Source organism: Pongo abelii, chromosome 1 (genome assembly GCF_028885655.2).
Source record: "Pongo abelii isolate AG06213 chromosome 1, NHGRI_mPonAbe1-v2.0_pri, whole genome shotgun sequence".
NCBI classification, from domain to species: Eukaryota; Metazoa; Chordata; class Mammalia; order Primates; family Hominidae; genus Pongo; species Pongo abelii.
Window position 1 is genome coordinate 73971000 of NC_071985.2, and position 24578 is coordinate 73995577.

At 35.3% G+C, this 24578-nt stretch overlaps 1 protein-coding gene across 10 annotated transcripts in view; it reads left to right on the plus strand.

Moving 5' to 3' along the window:
- COP1 (COP1 E3 ubiquitin ligase) overlaps window positions 1-24578 on the plus strand; it is a 263125-nt gene that overhangs the window by 209501 nt on the left and 29046 nt on the right. For all 10 annotated transcript variants that reach the window (XM_009240673.4, XM_024232782.3, XM_024232783.2 and 7 more), the window contains one exon: window positions 371-531. In XM_009240673.4, the coding sequence (XP_009238948.1) occupies window positions 371-531 (161 nt within the window). The remainder of the gene's footprint in view (window positions 1-370; window positions 532-24578) is intronic.

A 24578-nucleotide genomic window follows, 5' to 3' on the forward strand; every position in this document is an offset into this window, starting at 1 on the left:
CTTGTAATATATTTCTGCTTCTACTATAGACTTATTAGGTTGGTGCAAAAGTAATTAAAAGTAATGACAAAACCGACAATTACTTTTGCACCAACCTATATAAATGATTTTATAGGATAATTTTAGCCTTAGAATTATCAATATTGTTGTATCATTTAACATTGATTGTTTCTTTAGATTAGTAAAGTATAGCTTTTGTCCAAGAATCCTTTTCTTACATGATTTCTAATTAGGCCGGTGATCTAGCCTTTAAAATTTGACCATAAAAGATCTTTGAACTGTAACTTTGGGTGATAATTACTATTAGAATGTGATGTCCTAATTCCGAGTTTTCCTATTCTAAAATACTATTATTATTATTTGTTTTCAGGAAGTGAGAATAACTCTCTCTACCTGTACTATAAAGGACTTTCTAAGACTTTGCTAACTTTTAAGTTTGATACAGTCAAAAGTGTTCTGGACAAAGACCGGAAAGAAGATGATACAAATGAATTTGTTAGTGCTGTGTGCTGGAGGGCACTACCAGATGGGGTAAGTTTTCATATCAGTTTTTTCACCTTGGGATCTCATATTATGCATTATGGATACACAGGGTTTGATTAATTTTAAAATATAAATTGGTATGTGGTATGTACTTTTTTAAAAACTTTGTAATGTGTCACCAAAGACAATAGGCATTTTAGGTAGTGATTGAAATGCATAGTAATAGAGCAATGTCATGGTGTCATAATGTCCCTCTGTGACCCATAGCATCTAGTGCATATCTCAGTTATAGCCATTATCATATTGTCTGTTCATATCTGTTCTATAAGACTGGAAATTCCTCCAAAATATGCATTCTGTCTCGTCTTCTTTATTGATTATGTGCAATATATGCTTGATAAACATTAAGCTGAGCTGGTATTTTAATAGGGAGAAAAAGAATTGGTACAGGTAAAGGATAGTGGCCTATATGGTCCCCTAATTAAGTACTATTTCAAAGTAGAATTGCTGTCTACAAAATACATTTATATATGAATATTTAAGCATACTTAGTATATTGATGAGAAAGTTATGCTACTGGGTTTTATAAAGAGAAGTTGCCTCAAACTCTTCACTTATGTTTCAAAGTATAAGGTTTTTCATAAGTTACATGAAAAAATAATTCTTAGGCCAGGTTCAGTGGCTCACACCTGTAATCCCAGCACTTTGGGAGGCCGAGGCGGGCAGATCACAAGGTCAGGAGATCGAGACCATCCTGGCTAACACGGTGAAACCCTGTCTCTACTAAAAATACAAAAAATTAGCCAGGCGTGCTGGCGGGTGCCTGTAGTCCCAGCTACTCGGGAGGCTGAGTCAGGAGAATGGCATCAACCCAGGAGGCAGAGCTTGCAGTGAGCCAAGATCGCGCCACTGCACTCCAGCCTGGGCGACAGAGTGAGAATCTGTCTCAAATAATAATAATAATAATAATTCTTGTTACTATCTTGATTTATATAAACATGAGTTGTTAGTATCAAATTTTAAAATAGCTTTTTAGGTGATTAGTTGGGTTTATTTGACAAAAAAAAATCTGACTTGATACGTAATTTAAAAATCCAAGTTTCGGGTATAGTTTCACTTTAATTTGATATATTCTATTGCTGTCTTATTTAAAGTTCTGTGGCTCCATTTCCAGTTTTGCTAATTGACAGACTAGGTAATTTGGACCAACCCTTCCTCCAAGTAAAATTAGAAAAGTAGGACCAAACGTATGCATTTTAAAAACAAGAACCTATTTGAAAGCATTGGAAAGGAAACGACAGGAAAGAATTACCAGATTTGGATTGTGACCCTGGCTTTTGAGTCTACTTTTCCCCTGTGAGCATTTGTCAGTTTTGGTTGGGTGGGTGAAAGCACTTATACTAGCTTCACAGGGTTGCAGGGATTGGAGCTCAGTGCCTGACATTGTATGGGCGATTACTTTAAGTCCCCAAAGGGGTATATTATAGGGGAAACCAGAAGATAAGTCTTCATAGCGATTGCATCTGAACTTCATATCAGTCTCTGAAATTGAATTGAGGTGACCCTTGATTGCTAATATCCACAGGATGCAAACTTAAATCCTCTGAAAAAAGATAAGATCGTCTAAGTGCTTTATTTTTTTCAGTTTTGTAACTACAATAACTAGAGCACAATAAAAAATAAACAGACATAGTAAAAGGGAAGACAGCATGAATTAAACCAGCCTAAGCAACAGACTAGAAACAGTCACAGCAGCTCTAAATATTGGAATTATCAGACAACTTGAAAGTAGCTATGCTTACAAGATGAAAGACAAGATGGAAAATTTTAACTGAGAACTGGAAACTGTTTTTAGAATGAAAATATCATTCTGCTTCTGGCCCCTCCCAAATTTCATGTCTTCACATTTCAAAACCAATCATGCCTTCCCAACAGTCTCCCAAAGTCTTAACTCATTTAAGCATTAACTCAGAAGTCCAAAGTCCAACGTCTCATCTGAGATAAGCCAAGTCCCTTCTGCCTATGAGCCTGTAAAATCACCAGCAAATTAGTTAATTCCTAGATACGAAGAGAATACAGGCATTAGGTAAATAGAGCCATTCCAAATGGGAGAAATTGGCCAAAACAAAACTACAGGCCCCATGCAAGTCCAAAATCCAACGGGGCAGTCAAATCTTAAAGTTCCAAAATGATCTCCTTTGACTCCATGTCTCACACCCAGGTCACACTGATGCAAGAGGTGGATTCCCGTAGTCTTGGAGAGCTCCACCACTGTGGCATTGCAGGGTACAGCTTCCCTCCTGGCTGCTTTCACGAGCTGGCATTGTCTGTGGCTTTTCCAGGTGAACGGTGCAAGCTGTCAGTGGATCTACCATTTTGGGGTCTGGTGGATGGTGGCCCTCTTCTCGCAGCTCCATAGGTGGTGCCCCAGTAGGGACTCTGTGTGAGGGCTCCCACCCCACATTTCCCTTCTGTACTGCCATGGCAGAGGTTCTCCATGAGGGCCCCACCCCTGCAGCAAACTACTGCCTGGACAGCCAGGCATTTCCATACATCCTCTGAAATCTAGGCAAAGGTTTCCAAACCTTAGTTCTTTATTTCTGTGCACACGCAGGCTCAACACCACGTGGAAGCTGCCAAGGCTTTGGTGTTGCACCCTCTGAAGCCATGGCCCGAGTTCTCTGTTGGCCCCTTTTAGTCATGGCTGGAGCAGCAGGGACACAAGACACCAAGTCCCTAGGCTGCACACAGCATGCCAACCCTGGACCTGGCCCAGGAAACAACTTTTTCCTCCTGGGTCTCCAGGCCTGTGATGGGAGGGCCTGCTCTGAAGACCTCTGACATATCCTGGAGACATTTTCCCTGTGGTCTTGGGGATTAACATTCGGCTCCTTGTTATGCAAATTTCTGCAGCCAGCTTGAATTTCTTCTCAGAAAATGGGATTTTCTTTTCTATTGCATTGTCAGGCTGCAAATTTTTTGAACTTTGATGCTCTGTTTCCCTTATTAAACTGGATGCCTTTAACAGCATCCAGGTCACCTCTTGTATGCTTTGCTGCTTAGAAATGTATTCTACCAGATACCCTAAATCGTCTCTCTCAAGGACAGAGTTCCATAAATCTCTAGGGCAGGGGCAAAATGCCGCCAGTCTCTTTGCTAAAACATAACAAGAGTCCTCTTTGCTCCATTTCCCAGCAAGTTCCTCATCTCCATCTGAGACCACCTCAGTCTGGATTTCATGTCCATCATTATCAGCATTTTGGTCAAAGCCATTGAACAAGTCTCTACGGAGTTCCAAATTTTACCACATTTTCCTGTCTTCTGAGCCCTCTAAACGATTCCAACCTCTGCCTGTTAACCAGTTCCAAAGTCACTTCCACATTTTGGGGTATCTTTTCAGCAGCACCCCACTTCTGGTACCAATTTTCTGTATTAGTCCATTTTCACACTGCTGATAAAGATATACCCAAGACTGAGTAATTTACAAAAGACAGAGGTTTGTTGGACTCGCAGTTCCACCTGGCTAGGGAGGCTTCACAATCATGGTGGAAGGTGAAAGGCATGTCTCACATGACAGCAGAAAAGAGAAGAAAGCTTGTACAGGGAATCTCCCTTTTTTAAAACCATCAGATATCGTGAGACTTATTCACTATCACGAGAACAGTTTGGGAAAGACCTGCCCCCATGATTCATTTACCTCCCACTGGGTCCCTTCCACAACATATGGGAATTCAAGTTGAGATTTGGATGGGGACACAACCAAACCATATCAGAGGAGTCTTTTTCATTCCTTTAAGCCATCAGTTTCTTTTCTTTTTGACAAATAATAATTGTAAGTATTTATGGGGTACAATGTGGTGTTTTCATATACATGTACATTATGGAATGATTAAATCAAACTAATGAGCATATCTGTCATCTCACATGCTTTTTTTGTAGTGGGAACGTTTAAAATCTTACTCTCTTAACAATATTGAAATATCCACTACATTATTATTAACTGCAGTCACTCTGCTATGCAATACATCTCAAAAACTTACTCTTTTTGTGTAATTAGCTGAAACTTTGTAGCCTTGGACCAACATCTTGGCATCCTCCCACTCCCACCCCCCACCTCTGGTAACTACCATTCTATTCTCTATTTCTCTAAGTTCAATTTTTTAAGATTCCACATATAAATGAGATCATGCAGTATTTCTTTCTGTATGTGATTTATTTTACTTAGCATAATGTCCTCCAAGTTCGTGTAAAGCTGAATAGTATTCCATTATATACAGTTTAACCTTGACAACGTGGGGGCAAGGGGCACTGACCCTCCACTCAGTTGAAAATTCAGGTATAATTTGATTCCCTGACCCAAAAGCTTAACTACTAATAGCCTACTGTTGACTGAAAATCTTACCAATAACATAAACAATTAACCCATATAAGCTAGAGAAAAGAAAATATTATTAAGAAAATCACAAAAGAAAACATATTTACTGTTTATTAAATGAAGTGAATTATAAAGGTCTTCATCCTCATCTTCACATGGAGTAGGCTGAGAAGGAGGAGAAGGAGGTGGGGTTGGTCTTTCTCTGGAGTGGCAGAAGAGGAAGAAAATTTGCATATAACTGGTTCCTCACAGTTCAAACCTGTGTTTTCCAAGGGTCAGCTGTATACCATGTTTTCTTATCCATTTATTTGTTGATGGGCACTTAGGTTGATTTCATATCTTTGCTATTGTGAATAATGCAATGAATAAAAGAGTGCACATGTTTTTTTCAGTATCCTAATTTTAACTCTTTTGAAATTGGAGTGGGATTCAATGCTCAGAAGTGTAATTGCTAGGTCATATTGCCATTCTGTATTTAGTATTTGAGGACCTCCATATTATTGTCCATAAAAGCTGTGCTGATTTACATTCCCACCAGCGTTACAAGAGTTCCCTTTTCTCCACATTCTTGCCAACGCTTGTTATCTTTCATCTTTTTTTAACACACCCCACTTCACAGATGTCATTTGTCTTTTTGATGATAGAAATTCTAGCAGTTGTGAGGTGATACCTCATTGTGGTTTTAATTTAAACTTCCCTGATGTTAATGATATTGAGCATTTTTTCATATACCTGTTTGTTATTTGTATGTCTTTTTTTGAGAAATGTTTATTCAGGTTCTTTGCTCGTTTTTTTAAGTGGATTATTTGTTTTCTTGCCGTTTAGGTGTTGGAGTTCCTTATAACCCCCTAACTGATCAATGGTTTGCAAATATTTTCTCCCAATCCACATGTTGTCTTTTCACTCTGTTGTTTCCTTTGTTGTGAGGAAGCTTTATATTGATAGTTTGATGCATTCATTCTTGTCTGTTTTTGCTTTTGCAGTTGTAGCCAAAAAATTTTTCAGACCATTATGGAGCTTTTACCTTATGTTTTCTAGTAGTTTTACAGTTTTCAGTCTTATGTTTAAGCCTCTAATCATTTTGAGTTGAGTGTTGTATATGGTGTGAGATACTCAACTTCATTCTTCTGCATATGGATACCCAGTTTTCCCAACACCATTTATTGAAGAGACTATCTTTTCCCCCAGAGAGATTCTTTTTTCTTCCTCCCTGGCCTCCCCAGAGAGATTCTTGAAAGAAGGCAGAGAGAAAATATTGTCAGTTAGACTGACAGCCAACTTCTCAATGAAATGGTGGAAGCCAACACACAGTGAAACCAGATAGTGTGGCAAGGAAAACATTTGCAAACCTAGAATTCTACATCCAGTGAAAATCTCTAGACAGTGGTAAAATAAAGACATTTTAAAATAAATAAACCTGAAAAATTTTCAGTCAGCAAACCTACACTAAAGAAAACCTTAAAGAATATGCTTAGGGCAGAAAGAAAAAGATTCCAGATGAAAGTCTTATCTTTTTTATTAACAATGATTTATCTAGAGATTGGAGTTAGGTAAAGGAACTTATATATGTTCTGTATCTGTGGATCTGTGACATGACTCTTATCTGAAACTATTGGAATGAAATATGAAGTGTTTTAAGTATACAAATGAATATATTTGTTCCTATGTGATGATGCCTGTGTAAAGGGACACAATATTTTTGTTGGGGGTAGACCCTGAGTCCATAGTAACTTCTGTTGAGGCTGCAGATACCCTATTATTGTTTTGTCAGCTCTGAACCATAACATACATACTTAGCTACTCACCAATCCTAAGTGGATAGCTAATAGTAAAAGGCAGTACTTGTAAAGGACACTTATTACTCCTTTAGCCCTTCAGAAGTGACCCCAAAAAGTACACTCTATCCTCAGGGGAAAAAAAAGCAGTGGTCATTAGGGTGGACATTTTCTGTTGTGGCTTGAGACATCAGGAATCATATTAAAAGTTTCTGTAGCTTTAGGGTTAGGGGAGTCAGGGATCAGGATAACAGATTTCCTAATTTCCCCTCTCTGAAACCAAGTGCAACAAAACTTGGCTTGGGAACCCATCAACTATGCTATAATACTTTCTATGCAGTTATAACTATGCACCTTTGTTTTCAGTTATATCATTAAATTTTATTCTCTCTAATTTCTAACAAAACTTTTTTGTTATATGATGAAATACTATTCTGAAACATTGAACTAAAACTGTGTTCTTAAGCAGATGTTTTGCTTACCTAAATTTCTTTTGATTCTTGGCCTTTAAAAATACTTGCTGAATGAATTAATATACTGTCTTGTATTGTATTTGTGTTCATGTAACCTGCAAACTCCTCAAAAAAAGACATCATAATATTTTGAGTAAGAGCAGAGCCAGGCTACCTAGGTTGAAATCTCTCAGATTCCCCACTTATCAGCTTTGTGACCTTGCTGAAGTTCCTTAACCACACGGTGCTTCAGTGTCCTCATCTCTAAAGTGCCCATAATAATAGCCACTTATCTTCTAGGGTTGTTATAATGTTAAAATGTGGTGATGCACATAAAGCGTTTGGAACAGTTCCTGATACACAGCAAGAGCGATACATGTTTGCTATTAGTATTATATTTTTAATTACCCCTAGCATTACGCAGCATGTTTGTACATAATGCATAATTAATATGTAATTTTTGTAATAAATGACACAACCCTTCAAGCTTGGCCTTTATCTTTTTTGTTGCATAATTAAATGATAATTGGAACCAAAGAAATGCTGAAGTGGAGTAGGGAGATACTTCTAATATCTAATAGGCTCACTTGAAACTAAATGGTAATAATCAATTACCATTTAAGAAAAGCAGTTTTGCTGACATGAACCATTCATATGTACATATAATTACTTCAAAATTACCATTTTGCCCCTTGGGATATAATCTCCAGCCCATTTTGCCTATTTTCAAAAGCAACAAAAATTTTTAAATGTGTTCAGCTACAAGAAAGTAGGTGTTTATTATTGGCTTAATATTTTTATTACATTTATATTATGTTCTCCCTTCCCTTCTCCATCACATTATGACATTTCACAACTCAGTCTTTTTTTTTTTAAAGGCATATCTACTTTCCAAATTTATGTAAGTTTTATCTAAGACAGGAATCCCTTCCTTCTTAGTAACATTTTCTTGGGGTGTGTAAAACATCAGATTTCAGTAAACTAGAAAAGTAAAGCACATTTGAGAAGCTATGCAATACTGTATTCCAGTCTGCTTTCATTAAAGTACAAAAGATGTCTATAATAAAATTTATTTATACTAGTGGTTCTCAAAACTGACTGATAATCAGAAAACCCTGGGGCTCTTTCAAAAACAATTAACAAAACAATTCTATTTTTAGACCTGTGAATACATATTTTGGGGGAGGAAGAAGGAGGGTATAGATCTGTATTTTGAAAAGTTCCCCAGGTCTCCTTGGGAAATTATATGAACAATCATGTTTGGGAACAAATGAATCATGTTACCACTGGGAAGAAGTTTGTTATACATCCTAACCAAGAAACCTAAATGGTTCTTAAGCATCTGCTAGCAGAAACAGTTATAATTATGAATACCTAATGTCTGTTAGATTTTGCTGATCCCTCACCTACCTCAGGAAGAAACAAATCCAAAAAAGTAAGATACGGTCTTTTTTATTTGTGTTAATTTAAAAATGCTACTCCTAAAAATATGCTAACTTCCCACACTTATAAAGGTATTTCTTATCTTAAATTCCTCAATGAATGCTGAGAAGACAACATCTTCTTCTCTTTCTTCCTTCCTTCCTTCAACTCTGTTTCTCTTCTTCCTTTTATCTTTCCTTTCTTTTCTTCTTTCCTCTGACTGGATTGTTTATAACACTTTAGAAAATTTCCCTGACTGGAAGAGGGCCAATCTGAATGAACTTTTTTCTGTCTTGGGAGTAAAAGGAAAGAAGATTCTGAGCATGGACCCTGACTTCCAGGAAGACTCCCATCTCCTCCTCAGTGCCCCACTCTTCCCTCAGTATCCAGAATAGAGTGGGGTGGGGAAGTAGAAAAGGAAGGAAATAAGGTGGTAGAAAACTGAGGCAACCCTAGTAATTGTTTTCTCTAAGTAAATTATAGGAAGTATACATTTTCTTTAACCTTAATGTCCACTACTGTGTGGACATCCTCTGGGAAAACATCTGTTGCATTAGATACTTTATGGTGAATATTATAATAAAATAAAATATGATTTATGAGGTCTGCTAGTTGACATTTTAAATTTTTCATTATTATCATTTTTATATTTTTGTAATAGAGTTTGACCTACATTAGAATGATTCTTAACTTTTTTCCTCAGTAAATCCTTTTTTAAAAAGAGTGTTCTGTGTATGCCAATCTTGAAGCATAGAATTGATGCCAGTTTTTAAGCTACTTGCTGTTTTTGGTTTTAGTCCTGCCTTTTTTAAGGGAAGAAAAAAATAATATTAATTTGAGGGTGTATTATGAATTATGCCATTATCCTAACAGTAACTTTTATTATAATCTCACCATGCTAAAAAGTATCCAAAATATTTTGAGATGGGAAGGGATTTGAGTTTGGTTTCTAATGTTTATCTTTTGGTAATCCCTACCAAATCTTCATAGTAATAGTAGAAAGAAGGAAAGTGAATATTGGATATTATTTTCTTTACTTAAAAGCTTTTGATGAATACTGTTTGAATTGGTTTAATATGCTGAAGTGTATGTAATGGAAAAACATTATTATTTTCTAAATTGAATAAAATGGATTTAATAAATACTGAAAGCAGAATTAACTAAGCAAAAATATGTATTTTCTGCTTAGAAAATGGATGGCAGTTGCTTAAGAAAAAAGTTTTTTTTACTAATTTAAAAATATACAGATTATCTGGGGAAAAGAAACTTTTTTTTGTATTTTACTTGTACAGTCTCACATATAACCACTGTTGTTCTCATGACACTCTCCTATATTGATGTGATCTTTATATGGTTTGTGCCATTTTTATCTCTTATTCCATTATATCTTAAATTCCATTTTATTCATCAGTTTCCCAAATAAAGCTATCAGGGTTGACATCAGCTATTCCCAGGAAAACAAAAAGGTTATTACTGCTGAACACTGGAATAATTCGATTATGTAGATTGAAGAAAAGTCAATCTGTTATAATTGCTTTAAAGAAGCCATTTAATTTTGTGCCTGTTTGCATTAGTCTTTTTTTTAACTAGATATGCAGATTAGTGGGATGAAAATATAGATTCTTTATTTGAATTGTGATCGCCAACTAAAAGATGAATATGAGGGCAGAAAATGAATCTAAATCTTTTGGTTTAAATGATAAAGTCTTTACACATTGTAGAGAATTAAATAAGCAGTTGGTCATACTTTTATTTATCTTCAGGATCTTTTGCTGTCTGATAAAAGTAGAAAGCTTTAGGGAATAGATTGTGTAGAAAGTAAATCCGACTTCAAGATTCAGTTCCTTTTTGATAATTTATTGTTTTAAATCCTAAGTATCTGAAGCAGTGATGCCATGACTCACCAAACATATCTTTGTGAAATGATTTCCGGAGATTGGGAGAAAAAAAATACTAATAGTTGATTTTGCTTTAAGTGTTTTTTATTTCTCACAACATTCCAAATGTTTGTTTTAGGAGATACAAGAGTTTATCATTTTTTCTTTTAATTCCTAAGAAGACTTGTTACAACTTTCAAAAAAAGTCCTCATGGAACCTGATAAATAAGAAGTTAAATGTCTCATTTCATTACGAACTATCTAAATATTTTTGTCAGATTCGGAATATGTAACTGAATGTATGTAATTCTTTTTTGTAGCAGCCAAGAATAATTTAAGTTTCACAACTAATACTGATATGCCTTTATCATTTTTTTGCTAACCAGCCAAATCTGTATTCCCATGATCATCGTTAATGTTTGTACTAGTAGAGGACTACAGTGGTGCAAATTGAACCAAAATAGCAACTAATAAGAAGGAATAAATGAGGCCGGGCACAGTGGCTCAAGCCTGTAATTCCAGCACTTTGGGAAACCGAGGTGGGAGGATCACTTGAGGCCAGGAGTTTGAGACCAGCCTGCCCAACATGGTGAAACCCCGTCTACACTAAAAATACAATAATTAGGCAGGCATGGTAGTGCACACCTGTAATCCCAGCTGCTTAAGAGGCTAAGGCAGGAGAATCACTTGAACCCGGGAGGTGTAGGTTGCAGCGAGCAGAGATTGCACCACCACATTCCAGCCTGGGCAACAGAGCAAGACTCTGTCTCAAAAAAAAAAGAATGAGTAATTGATACAGAGACTTATATGGGTATTTGCATTTAAAAATAATTTTATATTCTGAACAGAATAAAATAGTTATACCTTTCCCAATTAACAAATTAGCCTTGCAACTTCAGAGTTCAATAAGAGTCCCTGTTTATTACCAATATTCTTATTTCCTCAAAGTTTTTTGTTTTGTAAAGGATTGAGACCTTCTGATTCTACATCTTTTACATTTTACTGGATTTTTGAGATCTGACAACTGATTTTCCCTTTACTAATAGAAAGCATGAAATGTCATTGATAGCAAAACAAATTCTAAGATCCCTTATGGAGATCTCACTGTTCTTACTGGTAGGGAAAGCCCAATTATCACGTAGACTTTACATTCTCCATCAGAGTATCTGCTGTGTTAAAACAGGTTCCTAGTCATCTTAGAATAGAGAAAACCGTTTATTTTATCCGGTGCATGGTTGTGCTTTATGCATTAAATTCATGCTTTTGCATACTTGTGTTTCCTTTTCATTTTGTCCTTCCAAATCATTATTTTAGGAATATAGAGGAAAGGGTTGGCCAGGTGCAGTGACTCACACCTGTAATCCCAGCACTTTGGGAGGTCGAGGTGGGTGGATCACTTGAGGCTGGGATTTCAAGACCAGCCTAACCAACATGCAACACCCTGTCTCTACTAAAAATACAAAAAAGTAGCCTGGCATATTGGCGCATGCTTATAATCCCAGCTACTGAGATGCCTGAGAGATGAGAATCGCTTGAACCCAGGAGGCAGAGATTGCAGTGAGCCAAGATCGTGGCACTGCACTCCAGCCTGGGTGACAGAGTGTGAAACTCTGTCTCAAAAAAAAAAAGAAAAAAAAAAAAGAGAGAACAGGGTCATTTTTCAAGAGTAATAACTTCGGGATGGTTGTGGGTTCTGGCTTTTGGTTTTTTGTTAGTCTTTGTTTAAATGCCATATTAACTCCAAACTCACACATCTAATGTAACTAATGGTGGTGGGAGTGGGGAAGGTTTTGGGACGAGGGATAATATTAGTAAATTGTTTAAAGGTATATTTATCCTATCAAATGAAATCTATCAAAAGCATAGGTAACTTAGAAGCTTTTATGTATCCTATGTATTTTAGATACAGAGATTTGCATCAACCAAAGTTACTAAGAATGAAACTGTTGGCTCTGAATAGGTGTGAATAAATCCTTAGGAAGAGATTTCCTACCTGCCCTTTAGGTGCCATGTTTCTTACAGCTGTCAATATTTTTTAAAAATGAGATTTTGGTTCTTTGCATGAATTGCATTTGAATTATGCAATTTTGGGGGGTTTTCTTTGTGAGGTTTTTTTGTTTTTTTGTTTTTTTTTTTTTTTTTGAGACAGGGTCTTGGTCTGTCACCTAGGCTGTGTAGTGCAGTGCAGCCATGCCTCATTGCAGCCTTGTAGTGCAGTGCTCATTGTAGTGCAGTGCAGCCATGGCTCATTGCAGCCTTGACCACCCAGGTTCAAGTGATTTTTCCATTACAACCTCTCAAGTAGCTGGAATCACAGGCATGCACCACTGCACTCGGCTGATTTTTTTTTATTTTTTGTAAAGATGAGTTTTGCTGTGCTGCCCAAGCTGTTCTCAAACCCCTGGACTCTCAAACCCCCACCTTGCCTCGCAAAGTGCTGGGATTACAAGTGTGAGTTACCACACCTGGCTTAGTTTTGTCTTATTATGCTTAACTAAATTATACAAGTTATATATCAGGAGAGTCAAATCAAAATAACCACAAACTTTCTTCTCAAATAAATAAATAAACTAATGTCTGACCAAGCAGAAACGTCTTTAGCATTTAGTCCCTCTTACTGTAGTTACATTTTACTCAGGAAACCCAATGTCTTTGTTTTTAAATTCCTGCATCATCTGTGCTTCAGAGTATTACATTTTCCCCCACTAATAGAGAACTTTTAGAAAATAAATAATAGAGAAAATTGGCCTGTAATTCTATCTCCTGAACAGAACCATAGTTAATGTTGATGTTTGTCCTTCCAGTCAACTTACATTTCTTTAAAAATAGCTTTACAATGTAGGTATATTTTTGTATCTAACTTTATACGTGTAACTATAGCATTTTCTAACCTTCATAATTTTAGTAGAATTTAAATATATTATCAGTTACTATTTGTTAAACATTTTAGGCAGCTTCTAATTTTTCTCATTTCTAAGTTTGTAATATTTGGGGGCCTGTTGTTTTCCCCCTTTTATCTTGTTATATTTGTGATATAAAATCTTATGAGTTGGAAAAAAAACACTAAAGGATTTAATTTTTTCAGCTCTAAATATCTATTGTTATTTTACTTTCCAAAAAACTAAACTTCCAGTTTATCTTACTATGCTAGCATTGGTTGTAGGGAAGGGAGAGAAGGGGGTGACATAGAGAGAGAGAATTCGAGTGTATATATTGATACTTGCATGTAGCTCAGGCTTTGGGGTCAGATCTGGGTATAAACCCTGGTTCTGTCACTAACCGTGAGACCTTGGGCATATTCCTTATCCTGTCTGAGTCTACTCTCTCATTTCTGAAATAAGGTAATACCACTATTTAAAATACCTCAAAGAGTTGTTAGGAGATAAATGAGATTATTCATATGGAACATTTGCACATATTAAGCTTTCAATAAATGGTAGCTACTACTACTAACAAACTGGGTAAAAATTGGGAAATTAAAATTGTAACCTCTACCCCATCCTCCTATTTTGCATTGTATTTTGCTTGCGTTATTCAAATGTATTTCAGATGTTTCTAGTCAGAAGAAACAGCATGTGCAAAGGCTTGAGAATGTGAAAAAATGCAGTGTTGTTTGGAGGCTGCTAGGATGTGACTGGACTGGTGAGAGATAAAGCTGGAAATAGATTAGAGAGAGAGATTTTTAGGGATCATTCTAAACTAAGTTAAGCACTTTGAACCTTACCTGTGCAACTCTGAAGAACTTTAAACAGAGTAATTGACATCAATTTTTGATGTGTGATTTTTTTTTAGTTTAATTTTTTAAAAAACAAAAATATCACAGCTTGCCAGTAGTAAAAAAGAAAGGAAACAAAACAAAAATAGTGCAGACAGTGCATAGGGTAGACTGCAGTAGAGAGGGACTGCTTACAGGATTTTTACTTTGATCCAAGAATCTGGGAGATATGTTTGAGTTAACAGGATATACACTCATTAGAGGGGTGAGAACTGTAGGTTTATAGCCATTAATTAGCTTTTTTGATTTTAGGTAAGTCAGTTAACATGTCTGAGTCTCATTTTCATCTTCTCTAATTTGAAGGCATTGTATACTAGATTGCTGTTGCTCAGTGGCCATTTGTAAGACCATTTATGCTTACAGTAAGACTGCAATGTATATACATTAATAAGTGAAACCTATTTTTACCCCATGCGAACCAAATTCACCAAAATATTAACTGTCTGAGAACTCTGGTTTTCATTATTAACCTCTTAATTCAGCTCTTGGAGTGATTTACAAATGGAATAATTACCTCCAATTCTAGGATGTTACTTAACCCTAAGGAAAGAACCCCTCTGCCAGTTGAGCATAACTCACCTCAGAATAGAAACTTTCTTGATATTGAGAAGACAGGACAAAAAGTTTTCTAAAGGAAATTTTCTAAGAGATACTGAATTTTGTGTGACTATTTTTAGGAATCCTTATTGAGCAAATTGCATTAGCCCTGAAGGACTATGGTTCTAACATATGAATATTTTACAAATAGCAGTGATAAGGAAAAAAAAATTATTTGTAAAAAATCTCACTAAAATACATTTTGAACCTCTTGTTTTCATGCTCTTATTTCACTCTTATTGTACTGTTCCTGTAATTACTATATATTTTTTAAGATTTTTATTCTTTGAGATGAGTCCATGTTGCCCAGGCTGCTCTTGAGCTCCTGTGCTCGAGCAGTCCTCATTCCTCAGCTACCCAAGTAGCTGGGATTACAAATGAGTGCCACCAGGCTCAGCTTACATTCTTTTTTACATTAACTTTGGCAACTTTACATTGTCAGCAAGTGTTCAGATAGACTTTTGCTGCCACAGGTTAATAGAATGTTATTACATTTTAGTTTATATTGCATCTTAATAATATCTGTCACGTTCCTTTAGTAAAGAGCTTCTGTTCTAATCAGTTACTATTTTGAAAGATTATAGATTTAAAAAACGGTAGACTAATGCTTTCTTTTTTTTCTTTGAACATTTTTTTCTTTGAACATTTTATTGGACAAACATAACCTACATGTAAAATGAAAGAATCAATGCAGAGGCACTCACATTTCCTAATATATAACTGTAGTTTTTAGTATTTGCATGAATTAGCACACTTCTCACTGCTCTATTAATAATGATATACTAATCTTGATATACTAAAATGAATAAATAGAATGGATAGTAATTCTCACACTTCAAACTAGTGATGAGTTAGTTGATGTGGTTTATTTTCTGGAACTAAACCATTTTTTCTTAAGCGCCTTCTTAAATCACATGTGGACATTAGATTAGCAGTTACCTCATTTGATTACCCATTATAGTCCTTTAGGGCTCTTTGATTTCTCTAGTAAAAATTTTTAACTTGAGATTTATGGAACACCTACTCCACAAGGATCTTCAGGGCATTTTTTACCAATTGAAATTGTATGAAAAAGTTTTTCATTTCCGTGTGGGTATTTTACTAGGAAGAGAGTTTATAGCTTTTAGAAGATTCCTAAAAGGGGTTAAATGTTAATGATTAAAAATCAGTGCTCAAAAAATGTCTATAATCTGACAAGTTGTCCTGATAAGACTGCAAATTAAATTGTACTAGGTGTACTAATTACTAAAAATTACAAATGTTAAAAAATAAATAAAGTTACAAATGTTAGTTGCCTGTTCTCACTTAGAAGTTTGCTAATTTTTAGTTTGGTAGACTTAAAATGAAAGAAAGAAAAAAGCCACACAATTGTTTAGGTGCTCTTTATTTTACTGCTTTAATTCTTCTTGTCTACTCCTTTCAGTCTAGATTCGTGTTTTCTATTATTTTATAATTAAAAAGTGAGGAAGAGAGAGTCTGTAACCTTAAGCAAGTAACTTTACCTCTCTTGTTTCCTCATCTCTTAGAGGAAAATAATACCAGACTTCCTCACAAAGTTGTAAAACTCAAGTGAGATTTTTGGCAGTAGACAAACTTTAATTTACATAACATCACATTTATACAATGTACATCTATTGTATGTAGAACAGATCAATTGTAGTGAAGAATTCCACATTTATCTGCTAATGCATAATTAAAAGAGAATGACTTCATAAACACATTAATCTGCACATAACGTCACAAATAATATCACAAATGACCTCACAGGTAAATAAGATTATAAAGACATCTTTTTTTCCCTGTCTAAGACTATTAGATCTGTTTATGAAAAGAAAGTTTGAATTGGGCTTATGTATGTCACCTAGGTATATTTATACATATATTTTATGAGATTATGCCAAGATTATTAATTTACACCTTTGAACAAATATAAAACATGTTCACCTTTTAACGTGAGCTTTTTAGAAAGCATTGTTTGGGTAAAATATCTCTAATTTGAAATAAAAGGACTAAATCCATAATTTGTGTATGATTTCACAGTCTGTTAAAAATGAGTATTTTTACTCATTTTTACTGGTGCTTGATTTTAATGGTGCTTGAATCAAGCACCATTTACTGGTGCTTGATTCTGAGTGTAGTTATAGAGACTTTAAAAAAAAAGAATGTGCTGGCCACGGTGGCTCACACCTGTAATCCCAGCAGTTCGGGGGGCTGAGGTGAGACGATTGTTTGAGTCCAGCAGTTTAAGAACAGTCTGGGCAACATAGCGAAACCCCCCATTTCCAAGAAAATTTTAAAAATTAGGCATGGTGGCACACACCTGTAATCCCAGTTACTTGGAAGGCTGAGGTACGAGAATCCTGTGAGCCCAGGATTTTGAGGCTACAGTGAGCTATGATTGCTCCACTGTATTCTGAGTGATAGAATGAGACCCCATCTTTTACAGCTTTAAAAATAAATAGATAAATAAAAAAAGTAAAAGAATATGAAATAAAATTTGTATGTGATATAGGTAAAAAGAAAAATATGTTAAGCTATTTAATTATACATTTGCTATTTTTATTTTTTATATTTGCTATTTTTATTAATGAAAAATTCCTGTAGTGTACAACCATTGTATTACTTACTACTCTGCATTACCACATAAGTTTTTTGTTGTAGTAATCTTGAAAACAAGAGCCTTACATGGAAAACTTAGTAGGTCAGTTGTTAAGAAAAGAGAGTGACTACATTTTTGAGTGGGCAGTTACACACATGGGTGCTTTTCAGTCGGATTCTTTTTTCTGTTTTGTTTTAGTGCATAAGGTTCAGTTTTCATCCTTCTCAAAATAAATGGGCAAACAGTTTTACTGCACTGTTTGTTAATTAGATGTTTTTACCTCATTATGAAGGCTGTGTATAAAAACAAAACACCTTCATCCTAAGTCTTTTAAAATTTAGAAGGCATGTTTCTTACGTAGACTATAAGTTAATAACCGGCACTTTTTAAGTGTTTTCTTCCTCATATTCTGAAGTGATTGAAATGTAGTATTTTAAATAAGAAGAAGAGTTTTTCTCATTTATTTCTGTAAAATATACCTGAATTCTGACCTGAGACTTCCCAGATTCTTCCCATCAAAGATACCTCCTGAATAGAATATTCCAACTGACACGGAATTCTAGGCAATATGTTTTGTGTGTATTTGTTTTTAATAGAGTAGATGGCATATTTAATTGAGTGAATGGATTCCAATCATCTGAATATGAGGTCCTAGGGATAAGAAATTACTTTATTAAATTGACCTGTTCTCTCTCCCCATCCAATTACAGTTTAAAATGTATATATATTTTTATTTGATGTGTTATTTAAACAGTCTTACCTTATAAAATAACATGATTCACTAGGATAAGTCTGTACTCATAGTTTTTAGGAAAACAGAAGTATTTGTTTCTGTTCTTCCTCCCAAATATGCAAGTGTTTAGTGTATACCTATATGTGCACATAACTTAAATTTTTGAAAAACCATATGCATTCATTCATTGAAAGTAGTAGTATTCAATGTCACCAGAGTACTTTTTTTTTTTTTTGAAAGACAGATTCTTGCTCTGTTGCCCAGTGGCACAATCTGGGCTTACTGAAACCTCTGCCTCCCGGGTTCAAGCGATTCTCCTGCCTCAGCCTCTCGAGTAGCTGGGATTATAGGTGCCCGCCACCATGCCTAGCTAATTTTTTGTATTTTTAGTAGAGTCAGGATTTCACTGTGGTAGCCAGGATGGTCTCGATCTCCTGACCTCGTGATCTGCCCGCCTGAGCCTCCCAAAGTGCTGGGATTACAGGCGTAAGCCACTGCGCCTGGCCCCAGAGTACATAATTTCTTAACACTTTATTTTATTTCCTTGTCCTCCTCCATTTCTTTTCTCTTTGAAAATGTTTTAGATAGTTTGGAGGTTCACATTTAGGCAGAAAGAGTGACAGATAACTGCTCTACACTCTAGTTTAATTTGTTAAGACTCCTTTTGAGAGAAAAATTAACATCAGCCATGCAAGAGGAACTCTTAATGGTTATTAGTTTAGCATTTGAGATGAAATGTTAATGAAGAAAGAGCATGTAACAAATTTTTTGTTGTTTATGCCTTCCCTTGATTATTACTACCAGTTTTCACTACTCCCAGTAAGGCACATCCAGAAGAAATGTACTTAAGATATACTAGCCCTGTAATTTTTAATTTCATCCAGTTGTAATTTTTTATAACTTCCCTTGATATTTTGTTTGACCTTTGGGTTATTTATTTGGCACATAATAATTGTATATATTTATGGAGTTCACAGGGTTGTTGCAATACATATATATGGTGATCAGATCAGAGCAATTAGCATATCCATATTTCTCATCTCAGAAAGAATAAATATTTATTATTTCTTTGTGTTGGAAACAGTCGATATTCTCCTTCTAGCTATTTGAAACTATATATTATTGTTAACTATAGTCATCCTACAGTGCTGTACAACACTAGAACTTACTCCTCCTATCTAGCTGTAATTGTGTATCTTTTAACAAATCTCCCCATCCCCCTAGCCTTTGCATTATTTAGAAGTGTGTTGTTTAATATCCAAATTTGAGGGTTCTCCAAGTATCTGCATTTTAAGTTTAAAGTTTGTTTCATAGTCTCAAATATAGTCTAGCTTGGTAAATGTTTCATGTGCACTTGACAATAATGTGATTTTATTAGTTAGATTGTTCTATAAATGTCAGTTAGGTCAAGTTGGTTCATAGTGATTTGCATTTTTCTATTTCTGCCTAATTTTCTTTCTGGTTGATGTATCAACGAGAGTGGCAGTATTGAAATTTCCAACCGTTAGTTGTTCAGTTAATTATTTCTCCTTACAGATGTCAGTTTTTGCTTTTTGGGTGTATGCTCTGTTGTTTGGCGTACATACATTTATATTTTTATAGCTTCTTGATGTGTATTGACTCTTTTATCATTATGAAATATCCCTTTTTTTCTCTGATAATGTTTTTGGTCATAAAGTCTGTTTTGTCTGACAACATAGCCATTCCAGCTTTTTTATAGTTACTGTTTATATGGTATATTGTCTTCCTACCTTTTAATTGCAACCTATTTTTGTCTTCAAATGTAAATTATGTGTGGAATTGTTGGATTTTTTTTGTTTCTTCAATCTGATAATTCCTGCCTTTTGATTGGGGTGTTTAAACCATTCCCATTTGATGTAAATAATGTTTTGTTTTGATTTACAGTGCCATTTTGCTATTTGTTTTCTATGAGTGCCTTTTTTATTTCTGTGGTCGTCTTTCATTACCTTCTGACTTTTTAATGTCCCATTTAAATTTAATTTAATTTTGTTTTGTTTTATTTCTTTAGTAGTTGCTGTAGGTATTACAATTTGCATCTTAATCACAATTTACATCAGATTAATACTAATGTAATATTTGGTAAACTATAGAAACTTCAGTTTAATACCACTACCTTCCTTGCTGCCTGTTTGGTGCTATTTTTCATAAATATGACAGCTACTAAAAATCCTTACTGGTTTTCTCCCTACTTGTTCTGCCATAAAAGAGACAGAGAACTATGGAGTTCCTCAACTGTAATTGTGTTTTTTCTCTTTTTCCTTTGAAACATATGCATTTTGCTTCATGTATTCAGTGCATTATTGTGCATATTAGACCGTTATTTCTTCTTGAGGAAAAAACCGTTTATTGTGAGGTAATATCCCCCTTTATTCGTGATATTTATTGTCCTGAAGTCTATTTTCTCTGAAATTAATATAGCTTCCAGCTATTTTTGCTTAGCATTTGCATTATATGTTTTTCTCCATGTTTTTACTTTTAATCTATCTATCTCTTTGTTTGTAAAGTAGGTTACTTATAGATAGCATATAGTTAGGCTTTGTTTTGCCATTTAATGCATGTGTGATTATATTTGTATTAAAATATATCTTCATGCCTACTACATATTTTTCCGTTCATTTTCTGCCTTTTTTCAGATTTCATAGACTGTTCCTTATGATTTGTGTCACCTCTTTTGACTTATTATTTATACCTTTCTTCAAAATTTCTCAGTGATTGCCCTAGAGCTTACATTATGCCTTTAAAGTAATCTGAAGCTTTCTTAAGTAATATTGTACTGCTTCAAGGGTAGTATAAGAACCTTACAACAGTGTATCCTGAATTTCTTCATACTATCCTTTGTGCTATTATTTTTATGTATTTTACTTTTACATGTGTTACAACACACAATAAAATGTTGCTACTTTTGCGTTAAATAGTTATCTTTTAGAGAAGTTAAAAATAAGAAAAAATGAATATTATTTTATCTTCAGTGGTCTTCATTTATTTGTATAAATCCAAGATGCTGACCTGCATCACATTCCTCATAACTTCCCGTAACATTTTCTGTAGGGTAATTTGCAGACAGTGAATACCCTCAGCTTTTGTTTGAGAAAAATATTTATTCTTCCTTTTTGAAAGATGTTTTTGCTAGGTATTGAACTCTGGATTGACAAGTTATACCATTGTCTTCTTGCTGACATAGTTTCTCAAGAGAAGTCTGATGTAATTCTTATCTCTGTTCCTCTGTATATAATATGTCTCCTTTTTTTCTCTCTTAAAGATTTTATCTTTGATTTTTCAGCAGTTTCTATATGATATGTTGAGATGTTGGTTCATCTTGCTTGGTGTTCTCTGAACTTCTTGAATAGGGATTTGGTCTCTGCTCTTAAGTTTGGGGAATTCTCAGTTGTTATTTCTTCAAATATTTCTTCTGCTACCTTTTCTCTTCACCTGGAATTCTAATTATTATGGGTGTCTTAGCCCGTTTGATACTGTTTCATAGCTCTTAGATGCCTATTTTGTTTTGTTTTTATACTCCTTAGTTCTTTGTATTTTATTTTGGGTGATTTCATTTCTACATTCAGTCTTATATATTCTTTTTTTTTTTGAGATGGAGTCTTACTCTGTCGCCCAGGCTGGAGTGCAATAGTGCGATCTTGGCTCACTGCAACCTCCACCTCCCAGGTTCAAGCAATTCTCCTGTGTCAGCCTCCCGAGTAGCCGGGACTACAAGCAGACACCAACACACCCAGCTAATTTTTGTGTTTTTAGTAGAGATGGGGTTTCACCATATTGGGCAGACTGGTCTCAAACTCCTGATCTCAGGTGATCCACCTGCCTCAGCCTTCCAAAGTGCTGAGATTACAGGCCTGAGCCACCATGCCCGGCCCATGTATTCTTTCCTTAACTGTTTGAAGACTGCTGATCATAGCATCAAAAGCATTTTTTATTTCTGTTTCTATGTTTATTTCTAGGATTTCTCTTTGATTCTTTCTTATACTTTAATCTCTTCACTGAAATTACCTATTTGATCTTAAACGTTTTCTATCTTTTCCATCAACCCCTTTAACCATATTAATCATTGTTATTTTATTTCATACAGTTTTAACATTTGAACTGAGTGTCGTACCTGAGTCTGGTTTAATGATTGCTTTGTCTCCTCAGATTCTGTTTTTCCTTGAATGCCTGTAACTTTTGGAGTTGCTATAGAAATTCAAACAATGTAGTCTATAGCATTGACTTACTATCACATGGAAAATATTGGATTAAATTTCTAAAATTTTAAGCACAGTCCTATCCTTTGGCATTTCATAAATTTAAAGACTTTGGATCTTACAAATGCAAAACCAGTATGTATGTATCTAACCAGTGGTGTGTATCTAAGCACAAACTTAATCTTGTTTTTCCTTTAATATATATTGAATCCATCCTTATTTCCAACCCTGTGATTCTACCACCTGCCTTTAGTTCAAGCTCCTGCCATTTAGTTTAGTTTATGTCCTGCCATTACTTCTTAATAGTTCTAGACTTGTTTATCTCGCTGTTTAAAATCTGTTAGTGTTTCCCCAATGGTTACAGAATAAGATCTAAACTTCATGTGACATCTAACAACCTTCTTCATCAGGCCCCCACCTCCCTCTCCAGCTCAATCACTTACCACTTGCGTAAGCACATTTTACACTCCAGCAACATGAACTGCCTATAGGATCCTCAAACACCCAATGATGGGTTTTTTGTTTGCTTGTTTTCATCTTTGTGCTTTAGATCTTGCTACTCACTGTTCCCAAATACCCTTTCCTGCACTTCTGTTTGTTACATATGATAATGCTATTATACTGGAACTTTGCACAGTGCTGAGTTTTGTAGCCACAGAAATATTAGAGTGTTCATTGGGTAGATAAATACCATTAGATTGAGTTAGACTTACTTTTTTCCATTGTATAAATTATGTATATCTCTAATGGGGGTGTTTTTCAAACTTATTTGAACATTTCCAGTGGTAGGGAGCTCCTGCTTTACAAGGCAACCATTATGTTTTTCAAAAACTCTAAGTCTTACAAAGTTATCTCATAAGAACAGCCCTAATTTCTTCTTTCCATCATTTTGTAAACAGTATATACTTTAAAATGTGTAACATTTAGCAACTTGTAGCTCTGCATGCAGTAAAATTCAACATTTTCTGAATTAATTGTTACTGTGTTATGCTGACTTCATGTATTTTATTTTCATGGGCTGGTTTAAAATACGAGAATGGAAAGATAAAAGAAAAGATTAGTACATGTAAACTATAGAAGTTTAGGTAGCAACCCAGTCCTGAGCTTCCCATTTCATCTTCTTTTATTTTAAATTCTCAATGTATTTCCATGGCAAAGTTAACTCTTTTACTAAACTGTCATGAGCCATTTGTGTAATTCAAACTCCAGTACTGATTATAGTATCTTTTAACCAAATACATTTCACTGAAAATTAGACTTGTAAAAGTGTTAAAAAAATAAAGCTTGGCCAGGTGGGGTGGTTCACACCTGTAATCCCAGCACTTTGGGAGGCTGAGGTGGGCAGATCACCTGAGTTTGGGAGTTCGAGACCAGCCTGACCAACATGGAGAAACCTCATCTCTACTAAAAATACAAAATTACCCGGGTGTGGTGGTGCACGCCTGTAATCTCAGCTACTCAGGAGGCTGAGGCAGAAGAATTGCTTGAACCTGGGAGGCAGAGTTTGTGGTGAGCCAAGATCGTTCCATTGCACTCCAGCCTGGGCAACAAGAACGAAGCTCCGTCTCAAAAAAATAAATAAATAAGGCTTATGTGCAGTTATTCTCAATGAGCTAAAAAGCTTCCTGAGGCTAGAAATTCTTGTCATTTTTGGCTGGGAGCAGTGGCTTACACCTGTAGTTTCAGCATTTTGGGAGGCCGAGGCGGGCAGGTCACCTGAGGTCAGGGATTTGAGACCAGCCTGGCCAACATGGTGAAACCCCGTCTCTACTAAAAAATACAAAAATTAGCTGGGCATGCCCGTGGGCTCCTGTAATCCCAGCTACTTGGGAAGCTGAGGCAGGAGAATCGCTTGAACCTGGGAGGTGGCAGTTGCAGTGAGCCGACTGCAGTTGCCATTCTGGCAACACAGCCAGACTCTGTCTCAAAAAAAAAAAAAAAAATCTTGTATTTTTTATATTGCTGCTCTCTGGGCCTCAGATGGGATCTGTTAAGTAGGTATTCAGTAAATTCTTTCCTCCTCACTTCCCTCTCACTAGCCGCCTGACCAAAAGCAGAAAAATACGTCTTGGTTTTCCCTCTGAGTTCAGTATTTGTAGATAGTTTCAACATGTGTATTAGTATTTTTCAAAGTATGGTCTATTGATCATCTGCTTTAGAATTATTAGTTACTTGGGTTAGGAATTAAAATTTTAAAAATCTAACCCCTATACTTGTTATATTTAGACTTGCTGAAGGTGAGGACCAAGAACCACCTTTTGTATTTGTTGTTGTTG